At 47.2% G+C, this 16,310-nt stretch overlaps 1 protein-coding gene across 4 annotated transcripts; it reads right to left on the bottom strand.

Moving 5' to 3' along the window:
• Window positions 1-2,105: 2,105 nt before the first annotated feature.
• On the bottom strand, window positions 2,106-16,310 carry LOC126504029 (cytochrome P450 4F5-like). 4 transcript variants are annotated; one of them, XM_050146014.1, is made up of 13 exons: window positions 16,159-16,310; window positions 15,621-15,819; window positions 12,424-12,568; window positions 10,927-10,980; window positions 10,712-10,839; window positions 9,266-9,387; window positions 7,203-7,473; window positions 6,817-6,883; window positions 6,433-6,562; window positions 3,262-3,395; window positions 3,110-3,174; window positions 2,907-2,989; window positions 2,106-2,536 (listed from the first exon to the last, which is right to left on the bottom strand). In XM_050146014.1, the coding sequence occupies exons 2-13, from the start codon at window positions 15,816-15,818 to the stop codon at window positions 2,359-2,361; spliced, it is 1,575 nt and encodes a 524-aa protein (XP_050001971.1). In that variant the 5' UTR covers window position 15,819; window positions 16,159-16,310; the 3' UTR covers window positions 2,106-2,358. The 4 variants fall into 4 exon arrangements, with proteins under 4 accessions (XP_050001971.1, XP_050001970.1, XP_050001972.1 ...); XM_050146016.1 differs by having other exon boundaries at window positions 2,394-2,536; window positions 2,907-3,006; XM_050146013.1 differs by lacking the exon at window positions 2,907-2,989.

Raw genomic sequence — 16,310 nt, forward strand, 5'->3', positions numbered from 1 at the left:
AGTTGGCCTGACCTAACTGCTTTGAAAGACATATGTCATAGATTTTTCAGGTTCAAGTCCAGGGCTCCTGGGGCACAATGTGCCTTTCAGTCCCTGAGAGACTAATGCACCCCCCAGGCAGTGAAGCATGCGGGGTGCTTTGTGTTTCTCTGTATGTTCCCTTAGAAGTCAACAAAACACAGAATTTGACAGGGCAATTGGTCTTAGTCATTAATCTTGTGCGCCCTGAATAGCTTGCAGACGTCATTGTATCCTGGCAACTATACCTGTATTGATTTTGACAATTGCCATTATATTATGTTTCTAATAAAGGTATAAAAAGTCTGATTGCTTTCAATAAAATTGCCACAGACTAAGTTTTACTGTGAACCCTCTAACTGGCCTGGTTACATTCATCATGAACATATCAGGTGACCTTGGTCTGGTAAGTAAGCATGGGTGATTACATGGATATAACCAAAATGATGATGGACATGTAATACACTTAAGAGTAGGCTTTAGAATATAGAGCAGAGCCTCAGACCTGCCCGTGAACTGGATCCCTCTCCTCCTCAGCCACCTACAGTTGCTTTCATCTCTCACAGGCTTTCATCTATGTTTTATTGTTGGTTATGGATACTCTACAAGCCCCCAACACAATACAAGCTCCATTCATATTGATCTTAGTTTCCCAAAAGAACATTGCTGATTATACAACATACATTCTCTGTAAGACATGGAGAAATCAGGACGGAAATAACCTGAAAACTTCTTCTGTTCTGGCTAGCTTCCACGGTGCCAGAGAGTGTTAACTGGGGGTGGAGGGGTCACCAATAGAATTACCCAGCACTTGACCGAATGCTACAGTACTGACTTCCTGAACAAGATGTGTGGATTGATGCCATGGTGGTGTGACTGCTTTGATAGCAGCCAAACACGTCCTTGGATTTGCAGTCTGCGCCACAGGAGCAGTCAAGCCTGGAAATGTAAACCTGATCAAATCACGAGTGGGAAGATCATGGGCCACAGGGGAGCCTCAGGACCATTGTTTTGATTAATAGACATGTTGTCAAACTGTCTCCAAGATGCCTATGTCTATACTCATACAGTAGTGTTACTCTCAACCTTGGCCAAAGAAACATCTTTTTGCTGTGAGCAGCCATTATCTAAGACCCTCATAACTAGTCAAAGAGCTGGAAATGCGGTACTGTTGAATGCTCAGCCGTAAATGTGACAATGACATCCCACCCCACTCATGAGACTCAGAGACCTTCAAGGAAGAGGAAGGAGAATTTAGAATTGAAGGATGGAGAGACATCCTTCTTCTGCCTTCTAGACATAACATGGCCATTACCCTCCTGAGCTCACTGCAGCTGTGGTCACCTGACCATCAACACCCTATCATGGGTGGGGCAGAGTACACGAGGTCCCACTCCTAGCTTTGGGGCAGTTGACAGTTGATGGTTTCCAAGAGGTGACTATCATTCTTCTTCAGGAGTGTAGCCACTGACAAGTTGCCCATGGTGCAGGCCTGCAAACAACTCTAATTTTAAACTCAGTGGGAAAGAAGGATGTAGAAGAAAATAGAGGGAAGCATGGAAGGAGCAAGAGAAGGAGGTGGCAGGAGGGAGAGAGGAAGAGCAGTAGCAAAGACAGGAGTAAAGTGGCCACCAGGTGGCGCACACCTTTAATCTAGCACTTCAGAGGCAGGGGAATATCTTTGAGTTCAAGACCTGCCTGATCTACATAGGGAGTTCCAGGGCCAGGACTACATAGAGACCCTTTCTGTCTTCCTCCCTGCCCCCCCCCCTCTCTCAATGTGTGTGTGGAGAGAGAGAGAGGTGAGTTTTGTATGTATATATTTGCTATATGTATATATGTTTGTTTTATATGTGTGAGTTTTTCCATTTTTTTAGGTATGTATATGAAAGTACACGACGGCTTCAGCTTCAGATCATCCGGCTTCTCTCTCCTGGGTGGTGTTGTTGCAGGTTTGATGCTACCAAGCATGGCAGGTAGGCATGGGCTTGGGAAGGGTTCCAGAGAGGGAAACCAAGAGGAGGATGAGAGAGGGAACTGGCGATGAATGTAATCAAAATACATTATAAACACGTACCGAATTGTCAAAGAGTAAACAGAAAATTATTTTTAATAAAACCCCATGCTTGAGCTTGAGAAGAACTCTCATCAGCCTAGAACGCCAAAGGTGAACAAAGGCAGAGAGGGTTTGGATCAAATACACCAACCCAGCCTCTCCCCAGGACACCACCAGGATCTGTGTTTTCCTCTAGACTCCCTGCTGGCACTCGATGAGATTGTTTATTCTGGGATCCACAGACGTAGGCAGGTGGGTGAAGAGTTTCCAGAACGGGTGTGGGGTCACTTCGCGCCCGTGCTTAGCGGCTCCACCCGCAGCCACAGCCCGCCCTCCGCGCGCAGGATCAGCTCCGCCTGCCTGCGCGGCTCCTTGTCGTCGGGCCGGAGGCGGAAGCGCAGCAGTGTGAGCGCCAGCGCCACCTTCATCTCGCTCATGGCGAAAGTCTGTCCTATGCAGTTCCTGCGGGAGGGCGGGATGGGAACTCTGACTGCACCGGGAACAAGACAGGCGTCCTCGAACCCAACCTAACCGGCCCCCCGCCGCGCCTGGTCAGCATTAAGGGCAGGAGGGACGGTGACAGGCCTGGGACACCGCTTGTGCATCCACATCCCAGGAGCCTGGCTCAGCCGCGGCGCCCAATTCAGACCAGGGCGGGGCTCTGAGCACTAAACGGCAACCCTTCACCTTCCAACCCCAAGCTCTGGTGACCATTGGCATACCTTGTGCAAAGAACGGAAAGGAGACCCAAAACCCGACCATCCCAACCCCTTCCCCTTACCCCCAGTCATGTTCAGATGTTTCCCCTTCACCCTAAGCCCTCTAGCCTCACCTGGGCCCGGCAGAAAAGGGAATAAAAGCCAGAGGTGACCTCTTCTGAGGGTTTTCTGGGTCAAAGCGGAAAGGGTCATAGACCTGCGGGTCAAGCAAAACTAATCTGATGGGTCGTGTCTGTCCAGCTCAGAAAAGACGGAAGTGAAGACAGGAGAACCATCCAACCTTCCCAAGTCCTAGAGATGAAGGGAGGAGCCTCACCTCCGGGTCTGGCCAGACTGAAGGATTGTGATGAACTCCGAAAATGCTGATGACGCATGCGCTGCCTTTGGGTAGAAGAGAGTCAGTACCAGGTCTGTGCTACGTCTAGGAACCCATCAACCTAGGGGCCTCTTCCCAATTTGTGTGGGCACCTTTGGGGATGACTCGACCATCCGGCAACACAATGTCCTGGATGCAGCCCCGGACCAGGTCTGTACCCGGAGGATGCAGCCGCAGACTCTCCTTGATGCACATGGTCAGAAAGGGCAGCTGGGCCAGGTCGTCCCTGAGAAAACCACGACACAATTAACCGTGAGCAAAACAGAGTCCCACTCAGCCTCACTACCATCCAGGGATACTAACCACGGTCACCTTCTTCAGTCAGACGTACCACCTTCTTCAGTCAGACGTACCAAAGATGTCTATTTGTTATTTTGACTCTTTGTTAACCAAAGACTCAAGCAATGAAGAATGACCTTGAACTCCTGATCCTCCTGCCTCTGCCTTCCAAATTCTGAGATTACAGAGGTCTGCTACCAAGAATGGCTCTGGACTGAAGAATAAGCCTTAAAACTGAAAATCACAAAAATACCAGAAAAAAAAAAAGCTTGACCTTGTATTAGAAATGTTTACAAGGAAACATACCCTTCAAACGGTATCCTCTCAAATGCTTCCATACATTCGAAATCAAAATGCTTTAAAATTTTTTTATTCACTGATCTTGGTGAGGTGGCACTTAGCCTCAGAAAGTGGAGGCAGGAGGATCAGGAGTTAGAGGCTAGCCTGGGCTACAGGAAATGCTGCATAAAAAAACTATATTGTGAAATAACAAAAGCAGAAATAAATATTCCTGGGCTGGTGAGACAGCTCAGATGGTAAAAGAACCTGCCGCCAAGCTTGATTACATAAGGTCAATCCCCAGGACACAGATGATAGCAAAAGAGAGCCGACTGTAGCCTAGTTATCTGCCACATGTGCGTGTAGACACACGTAGATAAGTACATGTATGAATGAATGAATGAATGAATGAATGAACATAATTTATTTTGTTAGTAGAAGAAAAGTCTCCTTTAAGGTGCTGAGTGAGAATGGCCCCATAGGCTTGTATGCTTAGTCCCCATTTGGTGAACAGTTTGGGGAAGCATTAGGAGATGCAGGCTTGGTGAAGGAGATGTGTCACTGAGGGTGGACTCTGAGGTTTCAAAAGCCCATGTCAGGCCCAGTCTGTCTCTTTCTCTCTCTCCCTCCCTCTCTTTCTTCCTCTGCCTGCCACCTCTTAAGCTCTCCACTGCTTCTCCAGCGCCATGTCACCATAGTGATCCTCACAGCCCTCCGAAGCTGTAAGCAAGCCCAATGAAATACTTTCTTCTATATGTTTCCTCGGTCACAGTGTCTCTTCCCGTGCTTTGAGCTGCCTGGAATACACACATGCACTCCATACTCAAGGGTGATCTATTACTAGAAATGTGTCAGGTTTTCCAAATGATCAACATTTTCAGCATCATCCAATCAAACTCTTGAGAGTTGTTTCCTTTTCAGGATTTATTTGTTGATATTTTCATCAACGTGTATTTTGATTATATTCACCCTCCACTCCCCTCTTTTGTCCTAGTCCCCTTCTCAATGAAACCTCCCTAGCTCCATGTTTTGTCTTCCTTCCTTCCTTCCTTCCTTCCTTCCTTCCTTCCTTCCTTCCTTCCTTCTTTTCTCTACTATTTATTTAGTCATTGTTAGAGCATGGCAATCCTTCTTTTCCAGCAGTGGGCATCACAGAACTTAAACACTAGTGAAGTACCCACAACTAAACTGTATCCCCACCTGGAAACCTTATTCTAATTAAAAGAGTTAAAGTTTACAAAGACGAGTCAATCTAAACATAAAAGGGGAGCCATGAATGGTGGCTCGTACCTTGAATCCCAACTATCTAGAATCAGAGGCAGGGGGATTTCTAAGTCGGAGGCAACCCTGATCAACATAGTAAGTTGCAGGACAGCTAGAGCTATATAGTGTGAACATCTCAAAAACAAATTTTTTAAGGAGCCCACCTACCATTTACTAAAACCTATTACAAAACCATAGTAGCAAAAATGAGAATAACTTTAAAAAACTATGTTACTCCACAAGAACATGAAAAGAGATGTGTGGGATCCAGAATGAGGTGGGCACGTGGATACCTGGAAATAAGGCGTTGACTGAAGACTGCACACATGGCTGAGAAGTGGATAGGTAGAGTAGGAGAGGTCAAGAAGAACTAGCAATAAGCAAACAAAACGTGCTATATCAACCAGGTGTGGAATTGCAGCTGTGAGGAGGTAGAGGCCGGAGGATTAGAACAGTCAAGGATAGCCTCAGCCACACAGCAAGTTTGGAAGCCACTGAGACCTTCATGAGAAACGGTCTCAGAAAAGGGGGAAAAATGTCTCCTCCAAACAGGGAAGATTCTATCCCACATAAAACATTAAACTTTTAAAGTGAATTAGTGTATTGGTCACTTCAAAAATTTGTCATTTCCTTGTGGTAGGAATATTCAAAATCCTTTCCTCTGGTTATTTTGAGGTGTGCAACACATTCTTTTCAACTGGTAATGCCGGTGTGCACAGTAGAGAAAAGAAATGCAAGTCTGCCAGCTTTCTAAGCCTCCACTGGGCGAACCCCTTCCCAGACAGGAGGAAGGGAAGCGATATTTTTATGACCTGGCAGGAAGGATGTTTAAACATCTAGAGTAGAAAATGCAGGAACAAATAAAGAAGAAACCAACCTGAATGAGAAAATAATTTCTGTATATTAAGAGACTACGGACAAAATAAAACTCAGATGGGATATTCAGTGATATCTACAATCACTGATGTGTGTGTATAGACACATATAGGTATATATACATAAACACACACACACACACACACACATATATATATATATATAATTGCTGCAAATAAACAAGCAAATGACATGTGACCCGAAAGAGGATATATTCTGGGATTTCTATAGGCTCAGACTCAAGATATTAAAGAGAGAGATACCATGAAAGTAGAACAGAGGCAAGGGGTGGAAGGAGAAAGTGTAAAACAGATCATACAGAAGATACTAGAGATGGGGATGAGAATCAAGAAGAAGAAATTAGGTTTGAAACGCCATAATGAACCCTAACACACTGTATGCAAACTAATTAATTAATGAATTAGATGGAGAGGTGTTCAAACTGGGCGTGTAATCCCTGAATGTAGAGGCATTAAGATACTGACTTCCAGGCCACCCTGTAGCACCCAGTATGGTGGCTCACACCTATAATAACAGCAACAGAGACCACATGGGCCTGTGCTCACCATTCAATCTCCTCAGGATCACGGCCCCTCAGCAGCTCCTGCACCTCCTGCCGGCAGCGCTCTTGGTATTCCGGATGCCTTGCCAGGTTGTACAGGGTCCAGGAGAGAGCACTGGCTGTGGTGTCGTGGCCTGAGGGGCACACAGGCAAACCTAGATCTCTGACCATCTCGGCACCACAGAGGGGCAGTGCTCAGGTATTTCTATCCCCGGGGGGATAGAAAGTGGTGGATGAGTAGACATAGAAACTGGATAAAAGGAGTCAGTACAGGAGTATCTACACTTGGTGCAGATTCACAAGAAATCAAGGGTATAATGAAACCTCCTCCATGAGGTCCTTGGATTGACTGATCGCTGCCTCCTCTGTATTTGTACAGGACCCTCACCTCCAAACATGAAAGTGTCTGCCTCTGCCCGGATGTCCTCGTCAGACAGCTCCTTTCCGTGTTCATCCTGAAGACAAAATGTGGCCCTCAATGCTTGCCATGTCTCAGGGCTGCTGAGCCTGATCTGACACAGCTCTCATAGCCATTGTACTCACAGGATCCGCCTTGTTTCCCCCAGAGCCTGCCCCACACATCCCTCCTTGGTTTCTGACCGTTGCTTGCTCCTTCCACACAGTGTTCAACAGAAGCACTCCTGTGGAATTTCTTTCTAACCTGCCCTTTGTTTTACAAGTACCATCAAAGGCTCTTCAGTATCCTTTTGACCGAATGCAATGTTTTCTATCTAACAAAGAACATTAACATTACTGTAACCCACATAAACCCACCTTGGCCAGCAGGAGCACATCAATGAAGTCCAAAGTCTTGGATTTAGTCCTGGATTTCAGGAACTCGTCAACACTTTGGCTGGAGAGGGTGCGGCGTCTCTCCCTGATGACAGCATCTGTGAAGTCATGCACCAGGTCACAGGCCTTGCGGAAGCGCCGCCCGTCAGCAGTGAGGTAGTACAGGAAGTCCACATACAGGAAGAGCTGCTGGTACTTTTTTGCTACCAAGGAACTGAGCTCCAAAATGGCAGCAATGTATTCACTAGGAGACCTGCAGTTCAGGCCAGAGAGGAAGCAACTTAGCACACACAAAAACCTCAGAGAAGCTCCAGCCAGAGTCCCAGGTCCAGGATCCATCCTGAAAAGGACATCCACAAAGCACAAATTCTGTTTCCTGTTTCCCATGAGTAGCTCCCTGATCCAGGTTTCCAGGGCATAAATGGACATCATTTCCTCTTCTAATTCACTCAGCATCTGCTCCTGCACTTCTCCCTTGGTTTCTTGTGACTCTGCCCAGGCTCAGACCCTCCTCTCCTGGTTCCTTGCATCCTATATCTCCATGAAGCTCCTTTGTTGATTAGATTGTCCAAGCTCGCTGTAACTAGGACTCCCCTCTGTACAGACACTTTCTCTTATGACCTGGGAAACTCAGGATGGAGTTCACACCCTTCTGGCTAGGTAACGCCTTTAAGATCTGGCTCCTAGCTGGAAATGGTGACTCTTGGCTGTGATCCCAATATTTAAGATATGGATACAGGAGGATAGGAAGTGCAAGTCCAATATCATCTACCTAGTGAGTTCCAGGCCAGAGTAACTACAGATTGAGATGCTGTCAAGGAAGAAAAGGGTGAAGGAAGGAAGCAAGGTAAAGGAGAAAGGAAAGGAAGAAGGGCAAGGAAGAAGAGGCTAAGAAAGAAAAGGTATGTGCACTTTAGAACTATCCATGCTGGTTACCTCAGTAATCTATGTAAGATTGAGAGGCATCTTTGAGATCAGTAAAAACACACATCTGCATGGGGTAGGGAGTTTCTAGATTGTTGTAGTAAGAGCTGTGGGCCTCTTCCTGCTACCCAGCTCCCGCACAGCTAGCTTTACCTGAAATAATTACACGGAAACTGTATTCTTTTGAACAGTGCCTGGCCCATTAGTTCCAGCCTCTTATTGGCTAACTCTTACATCTCGATTAACCCATTTTTAATAATCTGTGTAGCCCCACGAGGTATGCTTACCAGGAAAGATCTTAACCTGCATCTGTGTCGGGTGGGAGAATCATGGCAACTGCCTGACTCGGCTTTCTTTCTCCCAGCATTCTGTTCTGTCTACTCCACCCACCTAAGGGCTGGCCTATCAAAGGCCAAGCAGTTTCTTTATTAATTAACCAATGAAAGCGACAGATAGATGACACTCCCACATCACTAGACAAGAGGTAAAATCCTCTCCATGTGGTCAGCCTCAAATCACTGTTTGAGAAGCAAAGATTAGGAAGCTCAGCCATCGTGGTGGGAGCTGCTTTGCCCTGTCATTCCCCACCACGATGGACTGATACCAGTGGACAAACTATGTCCTTCCTTCTCAACATGTATTGCTTAACCAGGCGTTGGTGGTGCATGCCTTTAGTCGCAGCACTCAGGACGCAGGGGCAGATGGATCTCTGTGAGTTTGAGGCAAGCATGGTCTACAGAGCAAGTTCCAGGATGGGCTCTAAAGCTACAGAAAAACTCTGTCTAGAAAAATGAAAATATAAATAAATAAATAAACAAATAAATATGTTTTGCTTATACATGTTGTCACAAAAACAAATCAAACACATCCTCCAACCTAGTTTTTGAGGTATGGCTTCATTGCCTGTTTCAGGTCCCACTCATCCGCATCTCCTTGTCTTTACCCAAATAATTAAAACTCTGGAAGGACCACTTACTCTGTCTCCTTCTCCCGTGTCCTTATATGGCAGTGGTCACCCACCTCCTTCAGGGAGCTCCCTCTGCTCGCTCTTGCCAGTCCCTCCTCCCCAACCTTCTCTCTTGATCCATGGCGCAGGTTTCTGGCCCAGCACAGGGACTCACTCTTGACAGTGGCTGTCAAAGCCAAAGAGGCATTTCTGCAGACTGTCCAACGTCATGAGGCTGATGTTCTCAAACATTTCCAGACTGGCGCTGCCTTCTGTGGCAAGACGCTTCCACTTGACCTTTCGAGAAGAGGACAAGGACAAGGCTAAGCCTTGGCCCCTTGAACCCGTGCCCCTGCAAAACATCAGGAGATCCTCCCTGCTGGAACCCTCCTCTTGGTCTTCTGCCTCAGGTTCTACCTGACCCCAGCGAAGCCAGGCTCGGATGGGAATAGAAGGTGGGGCTGTAGGAAATGGAGACGCAGAGTTGGGAGTCAAGAGCTTTCAGTTAACTCCACCACCTTCTTGGTCAGGCTTCTGCCCTCTCCAGTTACTACTAATCAAGCCTTCAACTTGAGCGTCTTTGTTGTCCCTCAAGCCATACTTCAATGTCTGCTCATCACTCACACTCTCTTATGGCTGGTGGACTTGTATTCGCTCCCTGACCCTTATGACCCTCAGATTTACCATCTATAATGTAACTGTCATAGTCACCTCTACCTCAGAGCAGTGCAGAAATTACAACAGACAACAGATCCCAGAACTGGCATACAGTAGATGCTCAATAAGTGTCATCAATAGTATCACCGTCATTAGCACAGTGGTAAGTGACTATAGAAATGGCCCAGGATCCATAACTCCTCTATCATCAGCCATTGCGATGAAATTGGGAGAGCAGTTCCACTGGGAGGGGGGGACCCATCTCGCCAGGTCTGAACTGAACTGAGAACTTGTTCTTCGCTCAAGAGCATTGTGAGAAAGACTCTATGCTGCTGTGCTGAAATGTAGCTTGGAAAGCCACCGAGCATTCTGCCTCCTCTGTCTCGAATGAATCAATATCTCCACGCTAGCAAAGCAATGATTCCCTAAGGATGAAGGGATGAAGGGAAAGGCCTGGCTGCCCTACCAAGAGCACTTAAATTATTTTTTTTCTCAATGCTGCTGAAAGAAACCAGGGCCTTGCCCATGGGAGGCTAGCTAGTTGGAACTATACTCAAGACCTGATGGACCTTGAACTCACAATTCTTCTGCCTCCACCTCCCCAGTGCTGGAAATACAACAGCATGTCACCATGCCCAGCTGAAGGTCAATGAACTAAGAAAGGTCTACTGTGTAAAACTCGACAGTAACATGTTGCCTTTCCAGAAGTTCTCTAAGAGAAAGTAGATACTGGCCTTCTGTGATCCCTGTTTACATGCTAGAAACATGACTCCATGGAGTCCTTCTGATCACCTTTAAATTCAGATTATTATCCTCATTTTAAAGATGGGGAAACTAAGGTTTGGTGAGGAAAACTGATGTCCCCAAGTCCATGCAGCAGAAACACACCTTCAGATTACATCTGGCAGAAGTCACTCCCTGTTCTGCAGTGTTCTTTGTGGGACCCTGGGTTTGAGGAACTCACGTGCATGATGTTCACGCTCTTATTAAAATTCTTCACATAGGACTTCAGGATGTCAAAGTGGAAGGCGGGCATCAGCAGGCGGCGATGGCGGCTCCACTTGTCACCTGAACTCAGGAAGAGCCCATCCCCTGGAAGGGAAGCCATGGCAGTGGGCAAAGGTGGAAGCTTCCTCTGATCCCCAAGGTGTCCCCTGATCCTCACCTTGAGGTACTCACCCAGCCAGGGCTTTAGGAAGCCATAGAAAGTCATGTCCTTTGGGGCCACCAAAGCTGCAATGAAGGAAAACAATCAGGAGCCATGGAGAGGGTGAAAGGTGAACTTTGGGAGAGGGTGGGGACTCCCAGCCCCAGGGCTCCCCATTTCCCCTCCAAACACAGGAAGGTGGGAAGGGAACAGGGACAAAGAAAGCAGGGAAGAGAAAGGAGGTGAGACAAAACCAGACCAGACTGCAGCTGCAGAAAGAGCAAAGGTCAGCCTGGCAGGGAACAACATGCCCCAGCATGCCTTCACATGGCTACTACATGGTCCATTCTGTCTTCCATATCTGAGCTCAGCACAGCACTCTACAGGCCTTTGCAAAGCCCTAGGACACACTGTCATTTGCATCTCTCTGACATGTCCTGACACATCCTGGTATATATGACAGGGGCACATGTCATCACAACCTGTCATAGACACAACACACATGATATTCCCTGACATGACACAACATGGGTATATAAAAGTCTGGCATGACCTAATTGTGCCCTTCAAATAATCCCAGATTGGCACTGAAATATGGTCCCTTTTGAGTCCTAAATGTGACCTAGATATGTCCCAGACCCCTCTAGTTCTCTCCCCTATGCCACACTAAGCATTAAGTGTTCAAAATTAAGGGCATCTCTATTCTCAGAGCTGTGTGCCTCTGCCTCCTCCAGCCATCAACCAGCCCCAGGACCAACCAGACACAGCTAACCCATCTGGACTCCAGTGGAAATCCCCTGCAGTACTCGGCATACCATCTCTATCCCAAACCATCTCCATCTTTGAGTTGCCTTTAAGGTTGCTGGGACAGCCAAGACTCATTGAACTAAGCAGAAGAAACAGGGTGGATTATCTATAACTTTATCTAGAATCACAGAATTTTTCTTGGCGATTGAATGACTAGAATACATCTTTCCAAGCAAGAAGATAAGGTCCTCCAAGAGGAAAATAGAACTAGAAGATGAAGATTCCTGATTGCACTGTAAGGTATCTAGAATCAACTGTACCTAAAGATCCCTCTGGCAGACATAATTCTTGTGGATGAGGAGATAGCTCAGTCAGTAAAATACTTGCTTTGCAAGCATTAAGAATCTAAATTTCATCCCAAGAGCCCATGTAAAAATGCCAGCAAGGAAGAAAGAAACAAGGAGGATCCCTGAGGCTTATTGGACAGCGAGTCTAGCTTCACTGGTGAGCTCCAGCCTGTGAGGGACAAAGTTGACAGTGGTTCTAGAAATGACAAGAAGGGTTGTCCTCTGTCCTCCACATACATGCATATACACATGCGTGTGCACCCACATACACATATGTACACACATAAACATTCATAAAAGAGAGTCTTCTTCCCAGTTCTAGGGATGGAACCTAAAGCTTGTTCTTGGTAGACAAGTGTTCTACCGCTGAGCTACATCCCCAGTCAAGATAAGAAACAGAGAAGAGGCCAAGAGTTGGGGTCCTGGGAGAGATACCTGGGGCATGGAGCAGGGGAGCAATGAATGCGGGGTCAACAAGCTTTAGCACAGGGATGATGGGTCCCAGCCAACAGAGTTGGACATCTCGGAAGACCTTGCCCATCTCAGTCACCATCTGCATTCCTTCCTCATTGTTCTGGATCTGAGGATGAAGAAAGTGGAGGCTAGTCCTGGCAGGTGTACCAGATGCTCCTACTCTGTGCCCACCACACTCCACCCTTCTCACTCTCCTACTTGGGCTATTCATCTTTGGTTCTTGCTAAGTCCACCAGGGTTCACTACATGTGTTTCTTAGTGTACCCATGTTTCTATATACATACTTTTCTCTGATGTGTAACTCTCCTCATCTCTCTGTTTTATGATCTAAATATGGATGATGGATGGGTGGGTGGATGGATGGATGGCTAGGTGGATGAATACATACATACATACATACATACATACATACATAGGATAAATGATACACAGTTGTATAGACTAATATATATGAACTGAGAATGATAATAAATAAATAGGTATATAGATGATTGATTGATTAATTGATAGATACATACATACATACATATGCATAGATAGATAGATGATAGATAGATAGATAGATAGATAGATAGATAGATAGATAGATAGATAGATGATAGATAGATAGATAGATGATAGATAGATAGATAGATAGATGATATAAATAGATACATGATATACATCCTATATGTAGACAACAGAAAGATTCATGTGTAACTGAAAGGAGAAAATTATTAGCTAAATCTAAATGTACACCTGTGTATTTTTTTTCTTAACTTTAAGTGTCCTTTTTTCTTCTCTCCATTTCCTTCATCTGCTCACTTCCTGGGCTTGTTAGTTTTTATCAACTTGACACAAGCCAGAGTCATCTGAGAAGAGGAAACACCAACTGTATAAACACCTCTAGCAGACTGGCCTCTAAGCAAGTCTGCAGGCATTTTCTGTATTAATGATTGATGTAGGAGGGCCCAGCCTTCTGTGTGTGGAGCAACTATTGGAGAGGTGGTCCTGAGAGGTGTAAGAAAAGCAGCCGAACATGAGCCTAGGGAACAAGGCAGTAAGCAGCACTCCCCCATAGCCCTGCTTCAGTTCCTGCCCTGGCTTCCATTTATGATGTAAGCTGAATAAATCCTTCCCTCCCCATGTTGCTTTTGGTCATGGTGTTTTATCACAGTAATAGAGAAACAAAGTAGAATATGCCCTGCTTTCCTTTCTTTCTTTCTTTTTTTCTTTCCTTCTTTCTCTCTGTCTTAGTCTCTCTGTCTCTTAGTCCACGTGTGTGTGTCCGTGTGTGTGTCCGTGTGTGTGTCTGTGTGTCTGTGTTTCTCCCTTTGTCTCTATGGGATTCTTCCCATATGATCTTTCTCATCTCCAAATTCCAATTCATCTTTTGCTTACGCCCTCCCCACTTTCTCCACTCTTCCCATTAGCAGTAAACTCACAGCTAGTTTCACTCCACCCAGCTCTCTCTCTTACTTGTCCCTGAACCAGAGCACAGCCTACTAACACCAGCTCCGAGTAGGCATCTCCCCAGCTTCACAGCAAAGAATCTTAAAGGTTTACAAATCTTGGTTCCCTACTCAGGAGAGATGTGATCATGGAAGTCATCTAAGGAGGGAACTGATGGGCAGCTCAGGAGCTGGACCCTTGGGTAAGAAGGCAGCTTGTGGGGGCGGGGGGGAGAAAAATGGCAGGGAGACTGTGTGATGTCGGGAGAAGATGGAGCCAGCAGTAGACACAAAAAGACGAGAGAGCTGGGGGATACAAGCGAGAGTGTCATTCTGAAGCCTGTGACAATGATATTCCTGGAAAGAAGGGGACCTCCCCGGTAAAGTAGAAGGCTGTGGAGAGATGGATGAGGTAGGGTCTGGATCTGGCAATCACAAGGTTGGCAGGATGAGGAGCAGGAGGGGAAAGCAGGCAGAGAATGAAAATGACGCACAGGATTGCAGGGTAAGCAGTTGGGAGGTCAGCACAGAAGGAGTCATACTGAAGTGGATGGATAGGAGCAAACAAGGGGAAAAACATATCAGAGAACATGGGGCTGGGTGAGATCATCAGAGGTGAAGACTTCACAATGCCTATGAAAGAAAACCCTATTGGCGAGAACTTTAGACCCTAAGTGCTAAGGGGAGTAGGAGCTAAGGTGGTTTTGAGAGGGGGGCTGGAAGGAGACTGCCGCATTGGAATGTAGAGAGGAAGGAGGAGGTCCTGAGGTGACCTGTGATGAGAGGATGTGATGTCAAGAGGAGCTGGAAGGAAAGAGGGTTGTGGTGACAATGGCACTGGCGGTGGCAGCCTTACAGGTGACATCCATCCAACGCAAGGTGTGGTTCTCGCAACAGGGAGCCAGTGCAGCATGGAGCAAGGGGCACTGTGGATAGAGGGTGTTGAGTTGCAGCCCCTTCCAGAAGCTTAGGTCTGTGTGAGAGGCCAGAGTGGTCCCTAATAAAAAAGAAAACGGTCCTTTTGTGCTGTGACTCAGTGGAAGAGCAGCACACACAAGACACTGGTTCTTACATTCTGGCACGACAAAGTTTAAACACTCCTCAGCTTTGACCCAAAATAGACGTTAGAGTCAGCTGATAAACCTTGAGAGCTGAAGACAAAACAAGGAAGGACAAAGTCCAAGCTGCTGGAGGAATGAGACTGCACGTATCTCTTTTCCGCCCCACAGAGCCCCACAGGTGGAGGTCAGGAAAACAGCTCATTTCAATAGGACAAATAACAGCCCAGAGAGGTACAGACACTGGCCTGTGATCAACAGCCATGGGTCAAGAAAAGGCCAGACGTCGGGACATGCTACAGTGACACCTCAAATCCAACAGCAGAAAGTGAACGGACCAGGGATGTCCCTGCTCTGAGCAGCCCACTCTGGGAGCTCCCGAGTAGGGCAGATGTGCACAGATCAGGGCGAGAGACCTCAGACCGTGAGTCCCAGTGGGGATGTGATGTCAAGCAGGTTTAGATTGGGAAAGAAAGGAAGACTCCAGAGCATAGGGGTGTGAGGTGCTAGAGGTGGATTTGCTGGGACAGCGAGGAGAGAGGGGCTCCCTCACGGTTCTGCTGTCCTACGCCCCTGCCTTTTCCTACCCCCCCATCCCTGATCCCCATTTGTCAAGTCTGTTTATTATCAGATATCCACCCAACCCAACCCATCCTCCCGCCACTCCCACCATGCCCAGGTGTCCCAAAAACCAGTTCCTCTTAGGGGCCTGAGGGAAGCATCTGAGGCGGGCGCATTTCTCGTAGAAGGAGTACGCCCAGGCCAGAATTTTAGCCACGAGCCACGAAGCCCCGAAGAGCAGCAGAAGATGCCAGGGGGAGGCCAGCACTGGGTCCACGCCCAGCCAGGACCGGCTTAATGACTGCATCCTGTAGGGTAGATGAACATAGGTGAGATTCGCGAGGCCCAGGAGAGCAACTCCAGAGCTGTGGGCTGTGACTCTGTGGGTTAGGGGTGCAGCTGGAATGGAGTGAAGACTTTCAGCTGCTGGGACAGTCTAGTGAAAGAGCTGAGGTACAACAAGATGGGGAGGGGCTAATGGAGGCAGCCGTCCAGCATTTAAACTGACCAGTATGAAACTCAGGTTCAGTTGCCAAGAAACCATCAGTCCACTGGTCCAGCTAGCTCCATGGAGCCACCCAAGTTGTGATAGAGCTGTTTTTTTCCCCCGGAGTCAGGACCCTCTCTGCCAGCGCCCAACCTGATACCTTCTCTCAGAAGCAGCTCATGCCAGAGGGCCTCTTCTTGTCTCCTCTGGAATTTATTTATGCCGTCTCTGACCCGCAGTAGCTGTGTAGACGGTTGGACTGAATGAATCCACCCCTCCCAGGGTCAGCTGCTTTGCTCCTACTTGGGCAGG

This window comes from Alexandromys fortis, unplaced genomic scaffold (assembly GCF_014885135.2).
Source record: "Alexandromys fortis isolate MF-2015 unplaced genomic scaffold, M_Fortis_MF-2015_v1.1 scaffold_42, whole genome shotgun sequence".
NCBI classification, from domain to species: Eukaryota; Metazoa; Chordata; class Mammalia; order Rodentia; family Cricetidae; genus Alexandromys; species Alexandromys fortis.